The sequence below is a fragment of the Pelodiscus sinensis genome, chromosome 1, assembly GCF_049634645.1.
Source record: "Pelodiscus sinensis isolate JC-2024 chromosome 1, ASM4963464v1, whole genome shotgun sequence".
Classification (NCBI taxonomy): Eukaryota; Metazoa; Chordata; order Testudines; family Trionychidae; genus Pelodiscus; species Pelodiscus sinensis.
Window position 1 is genome coordinate 207,188,523 of NC_134711.1, and position 24,120 is coordinate 207,212,642.

At 40.0% G+C, this 24,120-nt stretch overlaps 1 protein-coding gene across 7 annotated transcripts in view; it reads right to left on the minus strand.

Annotated features, from left to right (window-relative positions):
- CNKSR2 (connector enhancer of kinase suppressor of Ras 2) overlaps positions 1–24,120 on the minus strand; it is a 377,408-nt gene that overhangs the window by 94,335 nt on the left and 258,953 nt on the right. For all 7 annotated transcript variants that reach the window (XM_075913326.1, XM_075913323.1, XM_075913322.1 and 4 more), the window contains 3 exons: positions 21,635–21,846; positions 17,918–18,007; positions 15,989–16,203 (listed from right to left, as the gene is read on the minus strand). In XM_075913326.1, coding sequence (XP_075769441.1) covers positions 15,989–16,203; positions 17,918–18,007; positions 21,635–21,846 — 517 coding nt within the window. The remainder of the gene's footprint in view (positions 1–15,988; positions 16,204–17,917; positions 18,008–21,634; positions 21,847–24,120) is intronic.

The window sequence follows — 24,120 nt, forward strand, 5'->3', positions numbered from 1 at the left end:
CATATCACACCATTTTTCTTCTACCATAAGTTAAGATTGTAAAAGAACTGGTCATTTCAGGATACAAAGTATATTGCCTTTCATGACCCTAATGGAATTTCTTCTAAGTGTGAAGTGAAACAGAACATCTCAAAGTGTGGAGAAAGGTAACATGAACATTTTTTTTCCAAATCATCACTTGCTGTCGTGATCCCCAAGTTACAGTACTGAGTGTCATTCTAAACTTAAAATTCCCTAGAGTTAGAAATCCTGTCTGGTTAGAGTTAGTGTCAGAGCAAAGATGAATATTTGAAAAGGGGACAAAAGGAAATTGTTGGCACACAAAAACAGCATCATTTTCTGCCATTTAATCTAAATTATAGTCTCCACAAATACAAGGGCAGACATGGATTGGTTGAGTCACACGAGAATGCTAAGTAATAAAGCAAAAGGCCAAAATCTTCTTTCTAGAGCAGGCAGATAATTACAAACACTTCTCTCCCTAACCCACTAGTGAAAAAAGCTCTGAAACAGTTCTCCTCCTCCTTGCAGTACAAACACTAAACTATCTGTATTGCTAATTGATGGTTTGGCAGGTATGGCTAAGATAGGCATGAGAGTGGCGTAGCACTGGGAACACTGGTAATAATTGTCAGGACTAAAACTGAAACATCTTTAAAGCATTCCAGGAGTAGTACCTTAGGAAAAAAAAACGTATTCATTCAAAAAAAAAAAAAAAAAAAAAAAAAAAAAAAAGGGTTTATGTACATACGAAAGACACAAACCATACAGGATAGTCAGTGGACCTGATTTTCCATAGTTGGAAATCTTGTGTAGTTAAGGTGACCATATTTTCCTATGCTAAATATGTGACACCTGGGAAAATCATTCCTATTCAAGTGAGCTCAATGGCAGTCAGAACTATGTAATACAAACATGCAAAATAACATCAAGTTGACGAGCCGCTGTTAAAAAGAAATACTGAATAGTTGGAGTCTTTTATTTGCTTTCTTAACTTTAAAGCTTTCAGATTTGCACAGATTACACAGTTACACATACACATTCTCATATACCTCTTTCCCACCGGGAGGGAACAACCAACCTGACTCAGCCCTCCCTGCCCTCTGCCCTCCATGCTTCACTGGGCGCTCAAGATGACCTCCCCCCCCCCCAGTAACCTCGCACTGTGTCTTCCCAAAGCAACATGTGGGGTGGGGACATGCAGGGTCACAGCCCCGCATCTATTTGATTTATCAAAAAGCAGGATATGGGTGATGTGGTCACAGTCTATGAACTCCTGCATGGGGAAGAGACATTTGATAAGATGGGGCTCTTCAATCTGCAGGCTGGACCTCTCTGGTGCAACACCCTTGGGACTTCACTGGTCCCAAAGAAAAGAATTTGCCAAACCAGGGGAAGTCCTCTGCTGTGGCCTCTCAGCCCACCACACCTCACTGCCACTGGCTCATTCCATTCCAGCTGGGCTGCAGTGGCCCTGGCTCTGCATGGCACCTGCTGCCAAGGCCCCGGCCCTGCTGCCACAACTGCGGCCCCGTAGCCAGGCTGCCTCTACCCCAGCTGGGTTGCTGCATCCCTGGCTCTAATGCTGGACTACCGTAACCCCGCTGCCACCTGAGCTGCTGCATCCCATGCCCCCCAAGCCGCCAGTGACCCAGCCCCTAGTGGGCTGTAGTGGCCATGGCCAGGCTGCCAATCAGGCTGCTGTGGCCCCAGCCCCACTGCAGATCGGCTGCCTAAGCCAACCCCATTATCACCTGACTCCTCCCCCTCCTACCCTCCTGATACCCAGTCCTGCCAGGATGCCAGCTGCTGGCCTTCCTGTCCTAGGGCTTTCTAGTCCAGGAACATCTGTAGTCCTGCTGGACCACTGATGTTGCCAGATCAAAGAGTCCTGGTTTAGGGAGATGCAACCTGTAGTAGATTGTAAGAAGATCCAAGGCAGGAAGCTGAAGCTAGACAAATACAGGTGACACCCATCAAATATAAAATCAGGTCATTCTGAGTGTCTTCTATGGAATGCCTAGAATACTTTGACTGCTACAATATATGAAAATAATGAACAGCAATTACACCTCATTCTATTACTCTTCTCTATGAGTATGCTTAAGAATCCTAAGATCAATAGGCCTTTGAAAGTGATATATTTATATCAAGTAATTCATCAGTGTCTCAGGAAAGAACCTCAAGCTTCAATACACTTTCTCAAGGCAAAGGGAAGTCTGATAAGAGCTTCAATAAAAGTTATGTTCCAATACAGAGAGGAGTTCTTTAGCTATGGACTATAGAATGTCTTTTCAAAAAGCATCTTGGAACGTGTGATGCAGGCACAAAGAAAAAAAAATTAGGGCCGAGTTACTGATAAAACTTTTCAGCTGAAAAATGACCATTTAAAGTAACCACTAAAAACTCGGAATAGTATTTTTTTTCTGATTGGTTAGGAATGTACAGTCTTATCAATCTATTACCAACTTGTTTGAGAATTAAAACAATAGCCATGCGTGAAAGTGAATTCAAAAGCTTCCAATCTGCAAATTTGAGAAGAAAAATTGACAAGACTGCATGCACACAGTCAGATTCTCAAATTTAGAGAAAATATGGAAAAAGAACTAGCTTTAAATATAGAAGTAAGCATTTTTCCACTTACTTGCTCTGTGTCTGTTTTCTAAATATTTAGATAGTAATTGGACTGTTATTGCTGTTGTGCAGTGTTCCCACAAACATTTTCCATCCTTGAATGAGTTGAATTTTTTTTTTGGATTGGTTGAATTTTCTTATGTGCAACACCAATATTGAGGTCATGTGTGGATGTGCACCACAAGTACAAACAATAAAACCTAGATATAAATATAAGTTTTAAACTGTCCAAAGATATTGAAGATGGAAAAATATTTAAAAAAGGGATAATTAACAAGGAGTAATGTTTAAGATGTTTATTTAATAGCACATAAAAAGAAAATTAACACTATCCTTGGAATACATGTATTATAATCCTTTCTGATAACTCAAGCTAGTAAACTCACCAGCTATATAAATAAAAGGCATGGCCATTAAGTAAATGCCCCAATTTAACAACCTACTCCCACAGATCACTACATCTTCAGAATCTCCACCAAAACTGCTTTCGAAAAATGAAGCATCTGAAAAAAACACTAGTATGCTACAGACTTTTGCAGTTCACAGAACTATCCCTCTTGCATGCATATTATCCACATATAGTTTAAAATGATAAAACAAATCTATGAGTCTACTAGAAATACTCATACTCTCCTTGCAAATATTAATACAGTATTCATTGTCACTGGAAAGGAGAGTAAAAGGTATTCATTCAGGCTTATACAGTTTCTCTAGGATGTCAACTCTTAATTTGATTAATAGTGCACAAATACAGAACAGCAAAAATAAACAATAAAGCAACATAGAGAGCAGACAAAGCCACAAACAACTACTGAAAATAGGAAGGGAAGTAAAACATCAGGTGGTTGGCTATGGGTACTGCTATGGAAGTGAAATAGAGACCTGTAAAAAAGGATAAAAGTTCCCCTGCTTTGAAACTTTCACATTGGGTGTGTCACCAACCCAAAGAATTGATGCCCTAGAGCAAATTAACACATGGCTTCAGAGTTTATCAAACACTCATCATCACACCTCGCGTTTGCTACTTCTGAGTACTGTATGCCAATGACTAATAAGAGCCAGAAGTATACCAGATAGCAAAGATCTTGCCTTTATGCCAATACCCCTCCCCAAACAAACTCTTAAACTTAATGGAAATCACTTGTCTGTAATTCAACTCTAATTGAAAGGACAAACAAACAGGATCTATGGTAAAGTTTTTCCAATTTACCATTTATTAATTAGTAACATAGAATTTTTTCAAAAAAATTAAGATCAGAGTTTTCAGATATATACAGCACTCCAAAAATTCTGTTAAAAGAATCTTTCTCTTTCTTACCATCAGCCATTAACGCCTAGAGAAACTTTGAAATATAATCATGTTTTCATCTGTGGCGTAGGGCTCGGGTCAGACTGGTTTAAAGTAGCACAATTAGTTGATTTTAGCTGTCTTTAAACCAAGATTTAAGAACTTCAATAACTCAGCCAGAGTTTAGGGGTCTCTTACAAGTCTGGGTGGGTATGGTTCTGTCATCTGCACTATGCAGAGCAGACCAGATTCTTTTTTGGGTCAGGGGACACTAACCCACAGAAAAATCAGGCAGGGGCCACACACAAGTGAGAAGCAAAGCAAAACAAAACAAATAAGCAAACAAACCCTCACTGACGTGGCACCCAACTAAGAAGGAGAAAGTCTCTCCCAATATTCCACTCACACACCAGAAAGGGCCCTAGTCTAGTAGATTTTGTGTGCCAGTGCAGGCTCCCCAATGCTGGGGGATGTGGAGTCATGAGCATCAGGGGCTGGATGCAGGAAAGCCAGGAGCCACATTCAGCCCCCAGGCCTTAGTTTACCCACTGCTGGACTAGACGATCACAATAGTCCCTTATAATCTTCAAGTCTAACAGTCTGTGCTGATTGTTCTAGATTGTCTGATTTTGTGACATCATTATCACTATAATTAATATTTATGTTCTAAATTCATCAGCTATGCTGTACATACTTTAATGTTATGTAATACAAGGGCAGGTGGTTTACAATATCATTCAGATTCTTATCCTTGGCAAACAGGTTGGAAAGATGTGCTTATCCATTATGTAGGTCAGGTTTAAGAAAACCTGAACCAAACAGGGCATGTGCCTTGGCTACTGGCAATGCTATAACCTATGAGACTCTTGTGACTATGCACATGACTGTTTCATGCAAGTCCAGGTTGAAAGAACTAGGCTGAAATTCTACACTTATTTCTTCAGTTTGCTCATTTCCCACCATAATAAAACAATGTTATTAGATTTTTTTTCTCATCTGTATTTCCTGGATTTTCTTTGGTAAAGCATTATATTGCAAAAGCATGGCAGATGGGAAGGAGGGCAGAGGGTGATGGCACAGGTTATGAATAAGTGCCAGATACATTTATAACACTGACTCAACTGTTTCACTCTGCATCATATTAAATAAAATAGTTTATTAGCAACTTTACTTTTGAATAAACTTTTAAGCATTCTTTATTCTTCCATAACTTCATAAGGCTCCACATTATTTTTCTTCTGAAGAAAACAGGTTTGCATTGTGTTCTTACCACTCCCACATACTTCTACAGATAACTTTATCACTTCCTTTCTAGTTTCTAGTGTAGGTTTGTTGGCATGGCAGAATATTCCATGAAAGGAGGCTGATGTGGAAGAAAGGGACCAGGGTTTCCCCCCTGTCTGGGAGCCCACATCAACCAAAAGGTGGGCAATTTTTCAATGCACATTAGCAGGGTTATATCTTGAGCTAAGGAATTAATTTATAACAAATTAAATTACCTTTTGCCTTCTTATTTCCCCATGGATAGTGAACACATTCCTTGACAATGTACACATTATTTGACAATGTACACATTAGTGTTCATGAATTTTATTTAACCTATTGCTAGTTATTTGAAATTCAAGAGTAGTTTCTTATTTATTTATTCCACGAGGAGTAACGGTAGTTCGAACTAGGAAACCTAGTTCGAACTACCTAGTTCGTGCCCCGTGTAGCCGCGCTGCACGGGATTCGAACCAGCGGGGTTTTAAAAATGGCGGCTCTCCGCTTATGCAAATGAAGCCCGGGAAATTCAAATCCCGGGCTTCATTTGCAAGTGCGGTATGCCTACATTACCCTGCTAGTTCGAACTAGCAGGGTAGTGTAGACATACCCTTAGAGACTAGCACATTTATTAGGTCATGAGATTTCGTACAGGCTATTGCATAAAAAAATAGCAACAGTACTTCATTTGTAACAAAAGAGATGTCGAAGCACAGGGAATCAGGTGCCAGAGCTCAAGCAATTTTTTACATCCATAACTGATGCAGCAAGCCGAGAGGTACTGAGGCTATGAACTGTCAAGCCTAAAGGTTCCAGGGAGCAGCCCTGGCAGGGCCTGGAACAAATTAACTACTGGACAGTCATGATTTTAAAATAATTCCACTTTGTGGACTTCAAACAGCTGAAAGTAGAAAATATATCAAGCAACATATGTTGCAACAGTATGATAACAAGTGGCCAGATTTTAAACACCTACTTAAAATCTGTTTCATTTTTTCTCTATAATTAACTGCTTTATTAAAAGTGTACAATTATAAGGAAAAACAATCAAGCAGAATTAATTTAAACACTGTTCTCCTTAAAATTAAAATACTAGGTTTTTTTTTTTTACCTTCTATGGTTCAATGTTGCCTTTTCTGTCCATGGATCTAAGAGTTTTAATCTTTTATTTACATGTTAAAATTCTTTGTATATCAGTTTATTTGGAAAATGTGTATTATATGAAGATTTGCTGATCCCTTTCCTCATGTGCATTCTGCTACATGGTTTCATGCAGACACCCTCTCTTAATATACTCGTTTGTTTCCTAAACCTTAATAATAAGGGAAGGTAATATTGGTTCAAGTATTTTCTATTTTTCTTTTATCTAAATCTTCATGTATAGAGGAACATCAAGTATATGACAGAGAATCTATCTTTCATCAGGAGCTTGGCCTTTGGGTTGCAGAAAAAAAAATCAATAGCCATAGTCCTTCTTCCCCACTGGACCTCTAAATATAAAAGTTAATCTTTGCTTTCATTTACTAAAAACGTTTTCAGATTTTTTTCTTTGTCAAAAATAGATCTAGGATTATAAACCAATAATAAGTATGGTTAAAAGTTAGACTTCTCCTAAATTTCATGGTCATGTTTCCATAGCCACTACTCTCTGGTTGTTGGATCCCATGTTGCCTGCTAGCTCAATTTTTGCTTTCACTCCAGATCAGTTGTTAGGATCCGTGTCACCAGGGTAATCACTGGTATTGCTGAGACCTCCATGACCTAGGACAGCAATTCTGGTGAGCAAACATAATTTCAGTAAACAATCTGAAAGTCAACTACACAGTATGACTAGTTGCCTTATCCAGATGTCAGACTAAGAGCAAGGAGCCTTCTAATCCCATACTGGACACTGATTCTGTGGCTTTGGACAAAACACTTAATCTCTCTGCCTTTATTTCCCCCTGTACATAGTGAGGAATGCTTATTAAAATGGAAGCTGATTTTATTTTTTGTTTTCATGTGCACGTGTGCACAAAGTACACCAAATCTGTAGCAAAAAGCTAAGGTGGCCTCAGGCTTACATCTTCTCAAAATTAATATATAAATATCAATTACATTTGGGGTTATTTTAGAGTATAATTTAATTAATCCACAAGAAACATCCCAAGAATTCCTCTGTTTTTCCTTTTTCTCTCTCCATCCTCCTTTTCTGACTTCATAGGCCTCTTATCAGTTATATCTCAACCACAAAATAAGTTCAGTCTTTTCAATTAAAAGTATACTATTCAAAACAAAAAATATTGCTCTCAATTTCAAAAGGATTTAAAATGGGGCTGAATCTCTAGAGACCAAGCAAAGTTATAAAACAGTTTAGCCCCTTTTGTGAACAAAAGATAAACAGGAATTGACATACACTCTAAGAATAACAGAATATAAAATCATTTGGAAAAGGGGAAAATTATATACACCTAATATGACCTTTTGTTACATGATTGTATGGTAAGGGGTAGATTTCATGCAGAGCCTTATTACTAGTGATGTCAATAACAACCATTTGCTACATCTGATTTGGAAGCAATTTGCAAATTATGCTTGTTTTATTTGCATAGTTTTCTACTGGGTTAAATGAGTTTCTTTTCTCTTCCAGGAGTACTACTATTTCTAGATGGATGGAAAATGTTATTTAGACAGATGGCTGCATGATAGTGGTAACATGTTATATAACTTATTTTGACCTCATCACACAATTTGCCTCTTAAATAACTACTTTCTTGTCTTGTGACAAAAATAAAGCATGATATGGTGGGTAGAAATTCCTGTGAAGTGCAATGGAGTTGACTTATGAAAATATTATTGTGTGTGTCACGGCCCTTATCTATTTACTGCCCCAAAGGTCCAAGACAATTTTAACTGCACCACTTTGTATCCACTGCAATACATCACTTTGAACATCTGATTATGCTTTGGATTAGCAGCAGCTCAAAGAGTTTGCCTTGACTCAATAAAAGTATTAACAGTGGCTGATATTTCCACAACAATACTAAAGAAGAAGAAGAAAAATAATCTACTACTTGGTCAAAAATCAAGTTTGAAACATTTCCTAGAATTAAAAAACCCACATAACTATGTAGTGACATGGTAGATAATCTTCAAATATTTATTTTTCAGTTTTATCCACTTTCAATAAAATTCACAGATTAGAATATAAACTAGTTTATTTCATATTTTGTTAAAGGAATTGTGTATGATGTTACAAAATTCTACACATTTATTTGATATAATTAACAATTTAATTTTCAAAGTCATAACTCTAATATGTTTTCTGAGCAGACATTTGTTTCCATAGTAAGTCAATTACAAAGCTTAAACTGTTTTAAGGATTCTGGAACGTCACTATTCTGATGAAGCAAAATGAATAAAAAAACCAACAACAAAATAATACTATTCAGACTACCATTTTGTAGAGACCTCAGGTTATTAACTCAGAACATATAATGAATTTTTAGTTTGTGTGATAACAAATCTCTTTTGAATTGGACCACATGCTTTAGAAAATAAAATAAAACCCCATCAAACCATAAAAACATAAATAGTATTTATGTTCTTTTGAACTGTAATGAACATTACCAATTACCAGCTTTTTTATAGGACAGTAGGGTATAATTTATGTAGGCAATAATCCAATTTGTCAATGTAGGCCTTTTTGTCACACATTTTTTTCCTGAAGAGACATGTATAGAAGCAGCAAAAAGCAAGAAGATAGAGCCAACGCTATGACATTCCCATGCCACTGTTGTAGCTGGCATCACAATATATTTATGTGTTAGATGTGCTAAAGATTCATGGGTCCCTTCATGTTTCAACCCCCATTTCAGAGGAGATGCAGCCATGCTGATGATGGGTTCTTCTAAATAATGATCCAGAAAAAGTTGGATCAACACATGTTCATTTTCATAATCTGAGTCAGATGCCACCAGAAGGTTGATTTTCTTTTTTGGTCACTCAGGTTCTGTAATTTCTGCATCAGATTCTTTAAGACTTCTGAAAATATGCTTCACACCTTGTCCCTCAGAGTTTGGATGGCACTTCAGATACTTAAACCTAGGGCTGAGTGCTGTAGCTATTTTTAGAAATCTTACATTGATACCTTTTTTGCATGTTGTCAAATCTGCAGTGAAAATGTTTTTAAAACAAATATGCTGGATCATCATCCAAAACTGCTATAACAGGAAGTTTATGGCAGAATGCAGGTAAAACAGAGTAAGAGGCATGCAATTTTTACCCAGGGAGTTCAGTCACAAATTAACACTTTTTAACAAGTGTCATCTGGAACGGTGGCCAAAGCATATGAATCTTTAGCATATCTGTCTTGTAAATAGCTACAAGAGTGCCATGCAAATATCTGTTCTCATTTATCAGGTGACATTGTAAATAAGAAACAAGGAGCATTATCACCTATAAATATAAACAAACATCTTTGTCTTTGCAACTGGTTGAACAAGAAGTAGGACTGAATGGACTAGTAGGCTTTAAACGTTTTACAATGTTTTGTTTTTGAGCACAGTTATGAAACAAAAAAAGTACATTTGCATGTTACACTTTCATAATAAAAAGATTGAACTACAGGGATTATGTGAGATGAAATGAAAAACACTATTACTTTTGTTCACCATTTTTATAGTGCAAGTATTTGAAATAATATAAAGTGAGCACTGTACATTTCTTATTCTGCATTGTCATAGAAATCAATATATTTGAAAACATAGAAAAACATCTCATATATTAAATACATTTCAATGGGTATTCTATTGTTTAAGTGTGATTAATCCCAATTGTTTTAATTGTGATTAATTTAAGTTAATAGCATGCATTAACTGCTATTAATTGATAGCACTTAAAGAAAGAAAAGAATCAAATGGAGAAAAGTGGTGAATGCGGGCGGAAAAAAAGAGCATTATATAAACATAAGAAGAGGTGCTGAAAATTCATTACACTTCTAAGATAGAAAAATTATAACAGATAAAGAAATCCCCAATCTTCAATACGTTTGATATTTAGGTTTCTTGGATTGATTAGATTTCTGCTAGCACTGGCTGCAGACGTTAGGAACAGGATACAGTTTATCACATTTATGTACACAGAACATTATAAAGCAATCTGACTTCACAACCCGTTAGATGAGTCATTTGTTTCTACTTTTATTGATTACTCAGAGATGACAGTTTATGGACTTATTTTTTATGCCCTGAAGGTGACACAGCAAGATGTTAGCATTAGAAAAGGCAAAACACCAACTGCATGTGGATTAACATAAAAAGAAAGCACTTTTACTACTCCTCTAGGTTCTGCTAATTAAATGAACCATGAGTAACTCTACTGTACCACGCCTACAACACCTGCCTGGAAAATGATCAATCTTGCATACACAGTCACATTATTAAAATTAACGGGCGAGGTGATCAGATAATGTAAATTGATGTTGCACCATTCACTTCAATTAAACTATATCAAATGACAACTGGTGAGGATCTGGGTCCTGTGTGTTATTCTAGGAGAAGAGAACACCTGTTTTCTTCTGAGCTCAGGAGAGCTCCATCTGCTGCGAACACACTCCGTAACAGCAGAAATTGGTATCAGGCCACAACAACAGATCCCAACCATACTGACATTCCAGATTATGGCTCTTTTGCTGATATATGAAAATAATAGCAATTGGTTTGATAATTTTGCTGTAGAACTTATTTGCTTTTCCCATGGAGAAAAACTATACACTTAAAGCACTTTATTTTTGCTATGCTCCTCCCAACTGGAGAGCACAGCTATTTAACTAAAAAATAAAGTTGTGAATACATTTGTTTTCATCCTTTAAATATATACAAGTAAATTATTAATAGACTTACACTTCAAATGAATGTACTAAACAAGAAAAAAAAAACACCATGGTCTGAGTTTAATTGCTGACCAATTTTCACTTTTTGGAGAGAGATATTATGTTCCTCTCTTCTGGAATCTTGTATCAAGACTAGGGATGTTAAAATGCAGTTATTTTACTAATCAAGTAATCAATAGAATTCTTATTGACTACTCAATTCGTTGATGGGGGAAGATAGCCAGCTCAGTCCCAGTTCATGCTGGGACTAAACTCCATTGCGGCTCTGCAATTTAAAACATAGTAGGAGTTGGGCAGTCTGCCTCTCCACTCTTACTGTGTTTTAAATCGCAGAGCATAGCAAGGTTTGGTCTCAGACCTGGCATGAGCAGGAACTAAGCTTGCTGTTGCCTGCCCATCTGGCTCCTACTACATTTTAAATGCAGAGCCTGGGTGGCTCTATTTCAGAGGCACCAAGGCAGGGGGAGCAGGAGCCGGTGCTGAGGGGAACTGATAGAGGCAGCAAAGGGAACGGGGAATGTGAGTAGTCGAATTGACTACCCAATAAGCCTAGGCTTATCGGGTAGTTGACTAGTCGACTACTCTCTTAGGGTATGTCTACACTACAAAGTTAGTTCGAACTAACGGACGTTAGTTCAAACTAACTTTCATAGGCGCTACACTAGCTCTCTGTTAGTTCGAATTTAATTCGAACTAACGGAGCGCTTAGTTCGAACTAGGTAATCCTCATTCCACGAGGATTAAGCCTAGTTCGAATTTACTAGTTCGAATTAAGGGCTGTGTAGACCCTTAATTCGAACTAGTGGGAGGCTAGCCCTCCCCAGGTTTCCTTGGTGGCCACTCTGGCCAACACCAGGGAAACTCGTCTGCCCCCCTCCCAGCCCCGGACCCCTTAAAGGGGCACGGGCTGGCTACGGTGCCCGTGCCAGGTGCAAGCTACAGGCATAAAGGGAAACAAGAAGACCTTTTATAAATACGTTAAAAGCAAGAGGAAGATCGAGGAAGGGTAGGCCCACTGCTTAGTGAGGAGGGAGAAGCAATAACAGGAAACTTGGAAATGGCAGAGATGCTCAATGACTTCTTTGTTTCGGTCTTCACCGAGAAGTCTGGAGGTGTGCCTAACGTAATGAATACAATCAGAGAGAGGGTAAGTTTAGAAGATAGGATACACAAAGAACAAGTTAAAAATCACTTAGGAAAGTTAGATGTCAGCAAGTCACCAGGTCCTGATGAAATGCATCCCAGGATACTCAAGGAGCTGATAGAGGAGGTATCTGAGCCTTTAGCTATGATTTTTGAAAAATCATGGCAGACAGGGGAGATTCCAGAAGACTGGAAAAGGGCAAATATTGTGCCCATCTATAAAAAAGGGGAATAAGAACAACCCAGGCAACTACAGACCAGTCAGTTTAACATCTGTCCCAGGGAAGATAATGGAGCAGGTAATTAAGGAAATCATATGCAAACACTTGGAAGGTAATAAAGTGATAGGGAATAGCCAGCATGGGTTTGTGAAGAACAAGTCATGCCAAACTAATCTGATAGCTTTCTTTGATAGGATAACGAGCCTTGTGGATAAGGGAGAAGCGGTGGACGTCATATACCTAGACTTTAGTAAGGCATTTGATACGGTCTCGCATGATATTCTTATTGATAAACTAGGCAAATATAACTTAGATAGGGCCACGATGAGGTGGGTGCATTATTGGCTGGATAACCGTAGTCAGAGAGTTGTTGTTAACGGTGCTAAATCCTGGTGGAAAGGGATAACAAGTGGAGTTCCGCAAGGGTCTGTTTTGGGACCCGTACTGTTCAATATCTTCATCAATGATGTAGATATTGGGATAGAGAGTACGCTTATTAAGTTTGCAGATGATACCAAATTGGGTGGGGTTGCAACTTCTTTGGAGGATAGGGACATAATTCAAAATGACCTTAGCAAGTTAGAGAAATGGTCAGAGGTAAATAGGATGAGGTTTAATAAAGAGAAATGCAAAGTGCTCCACTTAGGAAGGAACAATCAGTTCCATACATACAAGATGGGAAGCAACTGTCTAGGAAGGAGCATGGCGGAAAGGTATCTAGGGGTCATAGTGGACCACAAGTTGAATATGAGTCAACAGTGTGATGCTGTTGCAAAAAAAGCAAATATGATTCTAGGTTGTATCAACAGGTGTGTTGTAAGCAAAACTCGTGAATTCATTCTGCCGCTCTACTCTGCACTAGTTAGGCCTCAGCTGGAGTACTGTGTCCAGTTCTGGGCGCCACATTTCAAGAAAGATGTGGAGAAATTGGAAAGGGTACAGAGAAGAGCGACAAGAATGATTAAAGGTCTAGAGAACATGACCTATGAAGCCAGGCTTCATGAACTGGGCTTGTTTAGTTTGGAAAAAAGAAGATTAAAGGGGGACATGATAGCGGTTTTCAAATATCTAAAAGGATGTCACAAGGAGGAAGGAGAAAAGTTGTTCCTTTTGGTTACTGAGGACAGGACAAGGAGTAATGGGCTTAAAGTGCAGCAGGGGAGGTTTAGATTGGACATTAAGAAAAAATTCCTAACTGTCAGGGTGGTCAAATATTGGAATAAATTGCCAAGGGAGGTGGTGGAATCTCCCTCTCTGGAGATATTTAAGAACAGGTTAGATAGACATCTGTCAGGGATGGTGTAGACGGAGCTTGGTCCTGCCTTGAGGGCGGGGGGCTGGACTCGATGACCTCTCGAGGTCCCTTCCAGTCCTATTATTCTATGATTCTATGATTCTAAGCCTGCCAGCACCCAGCCAGCAGACCCTGCACCTGGCACGGATCGAGCCACCCACCCGATGCCCCCCAGCCCTCCCCCTCTTCCCGGGACCAGGCTGGCGGCTCCTGGGAGCTTGCCCGGGCACCTGCCTGGGCTAGTGCGGACATCGTGGACCTCGTCCATGACCTCCGCACTAGGCACAGGAAAGTGGCCGGCTAGGGCAGGAGAGCTGCCAGCCTGGCCACCCAGGAGCAGGTGTGCATGAAAATCAAGGTGGTCCACTGAGACCCCCGACCCTGAGCCCTGAGCTTACAATGGCCGTACTGGGTCAGACCAAAGGTCCATCTAACCCAGTAGCCTGTCTGCCGACAGCGGCCAACACTAGGGACCCTGGAGGGGATGGACCGAAGACAGTGACCAAGCCATTTGTCTCGTGCCATCCCTCTCCAGCCTTCCACAAACCTTGGGCAGGGACACCACTCCTACCCCCTGGCTAATAGCACTCCATTGTCCCAACCTCCATCACTTGATCTCACGTCCCTTTAAACTCTGTTCCAGTTCGAGCCTTCACAGCCTCCTGCAGCAAGGAGATCCACAGGTTGACTCTTTGCTTTGTGAAGAAGAACTTTCTGTTACTAGTTTGAAGCCTGTTACCCATTCCTTTTCTTTGGTGTCCTCTAGTCCTTCTTTATGGGAACTAATGAAGAACTTTTCTGTATGCATCCTCTCCACCTAACTCCTGCTTTTAGAGACCTCTATCCTGTCCCCCCTCCATCTCCTCTTTTCTAAGCTGAAAAGTCCTAGTCTCTTTAGCCTCTCTTCATATGGGACCTGTTCCCAACCCCTGATCATTTTAGTTGCCCTCCCCTCTCCCAGCCTCTCTCTTCCCCTCTCCCACCTCCTTTTCCCAGTCTCCCCCAGTTTTGTTCAATAAAGACAGATTCAATTTTTGAACACAATTGTCCTTTATTTTGTACATCAAGAAGAGGGGCTAGGGAAGGGTAAGTGGAAGGAGGTGAGGGAGGAATGGGGTATGCGCCCCTGATGGGGAGGACTGGTCTTGCTCTGCGGGCTTTTGGGGTGGAAGCTCTCCTGCAGCCCCCCAATTGTCCCCTCTCCCCAGATGGCAGCCTGTGGCAAGTGCAGCCGGTCTGATGGCCGAGTGCTGTCATGTGCCCAGTGTGGGTACTCCGGGCAATCCAAGCCAGGACTGCTTTGCAAATGGGGCACCCCTGAGAACTGTCTGTCCGGGGTGGGGGTCGGGACCCTTTAAGCACAGCCCTCGGCTAGCCTGAGACAGCATCTCCACGCTCTAAGTCCTCCTCTGATGCCCTGCCAGCACTGCTTCTGGCCATCCTTAAGCCTGGTTCAGGGTCCACTTAATGTGGACATGCTAGTTCGAATTAGCAAAATGCTAATTCGAACTAGTTTTTTAGTCTGGATCCGTTAGTTCGAATTAGCTTAGTTCGAATTAACTAATTCGAACTAAGTTAGTTCGAATTAACATTGTAGTGTAGACGTACCCTTACATCTCTAATCAAGACTTAAAAATTTAATATTTAAGTTAGCTGGTGAAAAAAATTTCAGTAGGTCCAAAACATGTTGCTATTTTAAACTAATACTTAATTTTTGGACATATCTAAAACTTACTGATTGCCTGACATTCCTCTTGAGCTGCATCAAATTCAGCACTCTTCTCTATCAGAGCCACTTGAATTACTGAGGGCTATATGCTAAAAGCAGTTACAAACCTTAGGATTCTTTTTAATTAAAAGTAGAGGGGGAAAAAGCCCTTAGTTTTCCCCACTATTTTCTCAACACTGTCCAAGTCATGTCAATCACAGAGATAGTAAAATGCCTTATGATATCCAACATGTGCAATCACAATAAATATATGCTTAGATGGTAATGGTTAGTTGCTCAGATATTTTCCATATGTGAGGGTAGGAACAGCAAGATGGCAAATGCCATTTGAAACATAATGCTCTTTAGGATCATGATTTGAGTTTAAACATATCCATTCACCAGGTTGTAAGATTAAAATCAGAGTTCCTAAAGATGGAGGGACATAATTACAGTCGAAACAGTAACACGTGCAATGTACTCACACAGAAAAAAGTTTCAATAAACAATATTAAGAAGTCACAAGCCAGCCCCACATCATCATGAATCTTATATTTTTACTCACATGGTAGTAGGTGGTGTCTGGTCCAGGTGTGACAATGACTTCTTGTCTTAATGAATCCATTTGTAAACTAGGCAGCAAGGAGTAATGACTTGGACTATTATTCTTGTCTCCTTTCTTTTTGGATTTTTTCCCTGTATCCTTTTTGCTATTCCTTTGAAACATGTAGTCATCTTGCGCTATTTTCTCATTGCTCATATAGCGAAGTAATGAATTTTCTATTAAAAAGTAACCAAAGACTGAATTGGAAATCATTTCATGAAGGCCACTTCCAAAATATACTGCATTCTTTTGTTGCTAATGTTTACGTTTATTCTGAAGTATTGGCTTTGCTTCATGAAACAAAATGGATTTCAAAAATTATTTGCATATTGTGGATATGCTTATATAGCAATAGTTCTGTTGGGATGGACAAGGTTCGACATTCATGTCAAAGAAACCGTTAAAAAACTGTCCTCAGATCTTCCCCCAAATACAGAGTTACTATTTTATTATGACATATGCAGTCCTGTTCTTAGAACAATGCATTCAATGAAACTAGATCATAGATTAATAAGATGGTATATATGCTGCATTGAATATTTCACTTTACCTTGTTCTCCCTCCTGGTCTCAATTCATTTGTTGAGTCTCATCTTATATTTGGACAGCAATTTTTCTTAGGATAAGGACAGCTTTTCAATTGTGCATGCTCCAAGTATATTAGGCTTCTGATCCCTGAATACTAAGTGCCATCACAATACAATACTTCCTTTTTGTAATGGTAGGGCAAACTAAGCTAGTGGTCTGTTGTTGCATACTGTAAGCTATATCCTTCCTTTTTATTAGTGTATCATTGAAGCTTAAGAGTTAGCAATATTAGAAGCTCAGAACTTCAAATTAAAAGGTTTGAATATAAAACAATGATGGGGTAAGAACAGTTTGTTAAAACATTGGTCTTTCTGAAGAAATATATTTTTCTGGGGTGGAACCATGTCTTCACATATTGGTATGGTGCTACTGTGATAAAATAATTCAGCAATGGGCATGTTTTAAATTTGTTTTGCCTTGGGATCAATATAGGGCTAACTGGGTGAAATTCTATGGCCTCTTGCTTACAGTCAAAGTAGGTGTTCTAATTGTCCCTTCTGGCCTTAAAATCTGTTAATATATTGGATGGATACACAATGAAATTCTTTCACTTGAGGAACATCTCATCTCCAACCTGTCTCTAGCTGAGCCCTTCTAACTCCACACAGGATGCTTTTCAGCCAAAAATAACAATCCATCAAGTGAGGCAGACTTAAAATATCCACTTTAACTGTGTGCCGCAAAAGTAAAACAATTAACTTTTATTTTATGAAATTTTAGGGCCAATTTAAAAAGTAGTTAGATGGCAATGTGTTCAGATAATGCAATTATAATATAAATAAACACAGACAAACTGAATTGGTCCTCCTCTACCATGCAATGTCCTCAGGCCCTGTCCAGAGAACATGGCAATGAGTATTCATAATGAAAAATGAGAAGACTTCAAGATTTTGTTAACAGAAATCCACATTTTAAGGAGGAACCTTAAGGCAAGCCCATTACAGCTTAAATGATGCTAAGAAAAACGTACAGCTTTGCACAATATTAGGGCATGTCTATACAGCAGGGCTAAAGCCAAACTAAGACACACAACTTGAGCAATGTCAATTGCATAACTTAAGTCGAAATAGTTTATATTGACTTTTGACTCTGTCTAAACAGCAGGAAGTCAGAGGTAGAGCACTCTTCCTCTGACTTCACTTACTCCACATAAAATGAGGGTTACAGGAGTCGAAGTAAGACGTTCACCAGCTTGACATTATTTTGACATGTCGAAATAACTGCTTGTAGTGTAGACGCGGATTATGTTATTCTGAAATAACACTGCTGTGTAGACGTTCCCCTAGAGTCTTAGGTAACTTACCTCGCCTACTATCTCTTTTTATCTTATTGGGATCTTCATAATCCCCTACCCAGTTATATTCCACTGGCATGGAGATAGGTCTTAGTTTGCCTAAAACAGAGAAAAAATGATGTCATGTCACCTCGTCATAATGTCTTGTATAGCTTAAAAAGTATCTTAAATTAAGTATTAATATGTATGTTAATTCTAGAAAAGATCCAGTATGGCACTTGGAAAAGAGGTTAAAACACAAGTCCATAACTGTTAATGGTCTAAGAGTGGAAATTAAGTATACTTTTCAAAAAATTTTGGAACCAACCTCAGTTACCCAGAACAAAAACAGTATGAAATATAAGTTTAGCCTCAAAACTCAGCAAAACTCAAATGAGAAAAACCTGGAAGGTTTTATTAATTGATGTTTCTAGAAAGATATCTGTATTTTTATATACATGTATAAATATATGACAAGATATACTGAAAACAAATATTCAAGCATGTCTGTCAACCTATTCAAGTATGTCTTCTATGGGATTATTGAAATCATGAAATGTGCTTTGTACACTGAAGGGGTCATTTATAATCCTCAAAAATAAAAAATACAATATAGAGGAATATCCTGAAAAAAAGTTCTACATTGTAAAAGGGCCCAAATCAGGTAAGCATCTCTATTCAGGAAATCTTTTAAGTACTCTACCTGCTTAACTTTAAGTATGTGCTTAAAGTCCCATTAAAGTTACTGCTCCACTGAGACACACGCTTAAGTGTTTTCCGAACAGCAGTAGTGGGCAACTTGTGGCCTGCGAGACATTTTGTTTATCATTGCCCACATGCAATGCTAGAGTTGCTAGATTCCTCTGGTTTCTGTCTGCACAGGTTTTTCCCCTAGGTCTTACTAAAGTGACATGCACAAAAAGTAAAGGCATGTGAAGTGAGGTGCATGCCAATTGCACACAGCATTGACTGTAAGAGCCATGCACTCCCTCTGCATACAATCAAAGTGCTGCTATGGTTCAATTGTCACACTCAGCAGGACCAGGGATGTTCCGTGACCAGAGAGTCCTACGGAGGGCTGGTGGCTGGGAGCCGTGTAGTGGGGCTGGAGCCCAGTTGCGGGGCTTCTACTTTTACTTTCCCTAACAAATACCCTCAGGTGTTGGAATATAAGAAAAGCAAGAAATGTATGGCAGTTGCCAATGAATATGGGAAAACTAGTCAGAAATCTAATCTTTAAAATTGTCAAAACAATCAATACCCTCATTCCTGAAAAATAATGAAGTCTTTTTAACTTCAACTGAAGGAGCAGACCCATAGGCATTTACAAATTATCATATTATTGATGATGAGCGTTTGCTAAAAATACTTAATCTTCTGGGCTCTCCAACTCTATTTAGCATGCTCTAGCAATTCACTACAAACAGAATAAATTGCTTTGTTTTTTCACATCTCTGTGAAATCAACAGGCCATGATCAGATTCCACCTATAATCTTTGTGTTGATAAATTAAGTGTGGAAAGCTTTGTGGTATTTTAGTGACTGGAACTTCAACAATTCTCTTAGATAATAATTGTATCCTTTGGTATATTTGGTTATGACTATTTTCTTCCACTATTTGATCTGAGGAAGTGGGTCTGGCCCATGAAAGCTCATCATCTAATAAACCATCTTGTTAGTCTTTAAAGTGCTACATAGTCCTGTATTTTACTTAGATAATAAGTACATTTTAACTAATAAACACTGAAAAGGATTGAACAATATGGCGTACACAGGAGAAAAAAAAATTGCCATCAACTAATGAAGATGAAAGACTCCATAGAAAGAGTGAATAATCCCACTGTTTCCCAGTGGCATGATCCACATATTTATAGTGCAGTCCACACAGTAACTACTGGGAAAAGTATCATGCAGCATAACTCACCTATTGGTAGATCTTTAAGCACCCTACTGTTTCTGTGCACCTAAACTGTGACCATATCTATGCTAGACCTGTGTCATTAAAATCCTAATGCAGCTCAGGACCGGACTACACTCTGAAGCATCCAATTCTAATAGATGTAACTTAGTTGCATAATGCCTAGAACACTTTAGAGCCATGTGAGCTATAATAAAAATGTGGAAACAGTTCAAAATTAGAGGGATGATGAGAATTTTACAAGAGGGTTGATGTACAGTGACAATTCTTTTCAACAGCAATTTTGAGTCAACTGTTGACAAATCCTCAAAAATATTTCCCAATGATGGCACTTCTCTGTATAATCAGCGTAGTTTAGAAAAGCATTCTCTAAAACCAGTGCACGCATGGAACAATTCTTATATATCTGTGACCATACTGGAAATTTTTCTTTTTAAATTGAGTGAAACAACGCTAATATGAAGTACTAAATTACAATTTCTCTGATTGCTCAGAAGACTGTATTATCACACGTTCATTTTACTGCAGTATAAATTATTATTCTCAAAATACTAAGGGCCATGCTCATCCATACCCCATGAAAAAACAGAAAAACAAAATCAGAGGCAAATAATGGGTGAGGCAGCAGATCATGTTCAGTATTTTGTGCTCAAAGAATCATTAAAATATCTGTACCTTATGTCCCGTTTGGTGGTTAAACATATTCAGTGCAATGGTCACAACCAACATATACTTAAAAAAATAATACTGCAATATGTGTGCTGCTCGATAGACTGAACACACACAAACATATGGTATTATTTTCTCTACTGTTGAGGTTTTAAAGGTCCTCATGCTTCATGTTATCATGCTTTGATTGGTATAATGAAATCATGTTGTTTCCCTCAGCTACAATTCCAGCAAGGGGGTTTATTACCGCTTTGAAAAAAAAGAGGTTTGAGGGCTCCTAAACTACCACATCCTATAATTTTTATTTTACATATACAGAACAGTCATTGACTTCTACTTGTTTTGACTCTTTCCTTTAAAAAAAAAAAAGAAGTGAGAGCTGGGGTAAAGCAGACAATAATTTGTTTAGGATGGTCCAGGGCTAGTCTCCTCCAAACCTCTCTTTTTAAAAGGTACCCTTAGTCATTAAACAGGTGCATCTTTATGAAAAATCATCCTTTAATATTCTGTATGTATATTACACAAAATTCTGAGATTATTTTCACAGCTTGAGTTCAGTTTGTGTTTTCTCTCCCAAAGGATTTCAAAAGCTTGGCTGCAATCAAGGACTGAGTATGGTGTACTGAATCTCTGTACTGTGATAAATTAATTCCACTTTGTCTTCTCCTTAAAGAAATGTGGTATCTAGATTACCATAATTATTCCAACATGCAGCTTACACTGAATTTAATAATTAATATAGAACAGCAAAAGTACTGAACAGTATTCTATAATGTGCTTAGTGAAATTTACAGCAGTCAAAATAACTTGTTAAAGGCAAATTGATTCTACACAAGTTAGTATACTCCATACATTTTGATTATTTTTTGGAGACACCCAACACTTAGTGGAACTTCTTGTTTGGCCACGGAAAACTAGGAAGACTTCAACAAAAGGTAAAGTATGAGACTAATATGGTTGAAATGACTCAATAGGGGTTTTTTTTATACATAATATAAAAAGCATTTAGATGGAGATCTTCCTATAACAAAATTCTTAGAAAAATCACATGGATCTACACACATTCTCTATTTTAAAGAGAAGCATAAACCAACCCAACACATTTACTAAAATTCAACTAGGGGATTATTTGAATTAATCTTTTTAGAACAATAGCATACCATAGGTTGGAGTACTTTCTCTTCTCCCAGAGCCACCTGTTCTTCCTTTCTCATATTCATAGCAGTATAAGACTGCATCTTCTTCAACCACATTAAAACGCTTCCGATATTCCTGGTCAAGAAATGAATTTGGAGATTCCGAGCCTTTATGAACTGGCTTGCCCACTATGTGTCTGCCAATATCATCACATGGAAGATTTCCCTTTTCATCCCTGTAGCAAACAAGAGAGAGTGAATTAATTTGAGATAGAACATTGTTTTTACTTGAACTTTTTTAAAGAGTTTTGGTACATATCAATATTTATATAATTAGGAAATAGACAATATAGACTAGAGACACGATCTTCGGGAGTGCAGTACTAACTGTTCTTTATTTCTCTGCCAATTGACTTCAATTGGAGACTGAATTAATTTCTTCCTAGTCTTAGATAGACTGTATATGTTGACCCTCTGGGCATTCTACAATGCCCTTCTATCTTTCCTGGTCTTTTGAGAAAGGTGGTGAACAATGAGAGCTTATTTGCGCTGCAAGGTAAGCTAATATTTGGATTTTAAAAAACAACAACTAACATTGTCTGTTTTCAGGTAAGACGATGATGCTTGCTTTATTTTTAATGTGTTAGGGTATGTCTACACTAGCCCCCTAGTTCGAACTAGGGAGGCTAATGTAGGCATTCGAAGTTGCAAATGAAGCCCGGGATTTAAATACAGGCAGTCCCCGAGTTACGCGGATGCGAATTACGTCGGATCCGCACTTACGAACGGGGCTTTTCTCGCCCCGGACCTCGCGGGTGGCGGGACCACCCAGATGCGCAGTGGTCCCGCCACCGCGTCCTCCGGGGCGAGAAAAGCTGCTCCGGGTGTCCCTGGTCTGCTGGGGGGGGTCCCCAGCAGACCAGGGACACCCCGAGCAAAGCCTTGGAGGCGGCGGGGTCCCACGCCTCCAAGGCTTTGCTCCGGGTGTCCCTGGTCTGCTCAGGGTGTCCCTGGTCTGCTGGGGCGGGGGGTCCCCGCCGCCTCTGCGGCTTTGCTCGGGGTGTCCCTGGTCTGCTGGGGACCCCTCCCAGCAGACCAGGGACACCCTGAGCAGACCAGGGACACCCGGAGCAAAGCCGCGGAACCCCGCCGCCTCTGCAGCTTTGCTCGGGGTGTCCCTGGTCTGCTGGGGGGGGGGCGCAGCTAGTGCGCCCCCCCCCCCCAGCGGACCAGGCTTTTGTTGTGGACGCCTGGGGTAGAGCAGCTGGGGTGCTTTGCTCCGTGTCTCCCTGGTCTGCTGGGGGGGGGGGGGGGCGCAGCTAGTGCGCCCCCCCCCCCAGCGGACCAGGCTTTTGTTGTGGACGCCTGGGGTAGAGCAGCTGGGGTGCTGCCGGGTTGGTCCTGGGGGGACCTACCCAGCAGCACCCAGCTGTTCTGTCCCAGGCTCCAGATTCAGCCGCTGTTGAAACGGACCAGTGGCTGATTCCAGGAAGCTGGGGGCAGAGCAACTCTGCCTCAGGCTTCCTTAGTCAGTCCCTGGTCAGTTTCAGCAGCAGCGGCTGAATCTGGAGCGAGTTCCGAGTTACATACAAATTCAACTTAAGAACAAACCTATAGTCCCTATCTTGTACGTAACCCGGGGACTGCCTGTATCCCGGGTTTTATTTGCATCTTCCCGTCCGGGTGCCATTTTTAAATCCCCTTATTCCGAACTAACTGCCCGCGGCTACACGTGGCAGTCAAACGTTAACTCGAACTAAGTCCTTAGTTCGAATTAACTGTTACACCTCCTGGAATGGAATGTAACAGTTAACTCAAACTAAGGACTTAGTTTGAGTTAACGTTTGACTGCCACGTGTAGCCATGGGCAGTTAGTTCAGACTAAGTTGATTTAAAAATGGCGCCCGGATGGGAAGATGCAAATAAATCCCGGGCTTCATTTGCAGCTTCAAATGCCTACATTAGCCTCCCTAGTTGGAACTAGGGGGCTAAGGTAGACATAACCTTACAGGATCCTGGAGTCATGAATAGACAACTTTATGTTGTGAAAAACATTGATTATGTACTCAGAAACAGAGAGAAGTGTGTTACTCCCTGGGTCACAAACACTAGCTCCTGATGCCCTCAGACTATCATTCAAGGTCACCCTTCAAAAGAACTCTGACCAGACCAGAACAGACTCTGCTTAGTTTATGAGTTGTGATAATATAGTAAGGTATCTACAGGTAGTCCCCGGGTTACGCGGATCCGACTTATGTCGGATCCGTACTTACGAACGGGGCTTTTCTCACCACGGAGGATGCGGACAGCGGGACCGCCCAGACGTGCCGCAGTCCCGCCACTCGCATACTCCGGGGTGAGAAAAGCTGCTCCGCGTTTCCCTGGTCTGCTGGGGGGTAGGGGGCCCAGCAGACCAGGGAGACGCGGAGCAAAGCAGCGGAGGATGCGGGCGGCAGGACCGCGGTGCGTCTGGGCGGTACTGCCGCCCGCGTCTCCCTGGTCTGCTAGGG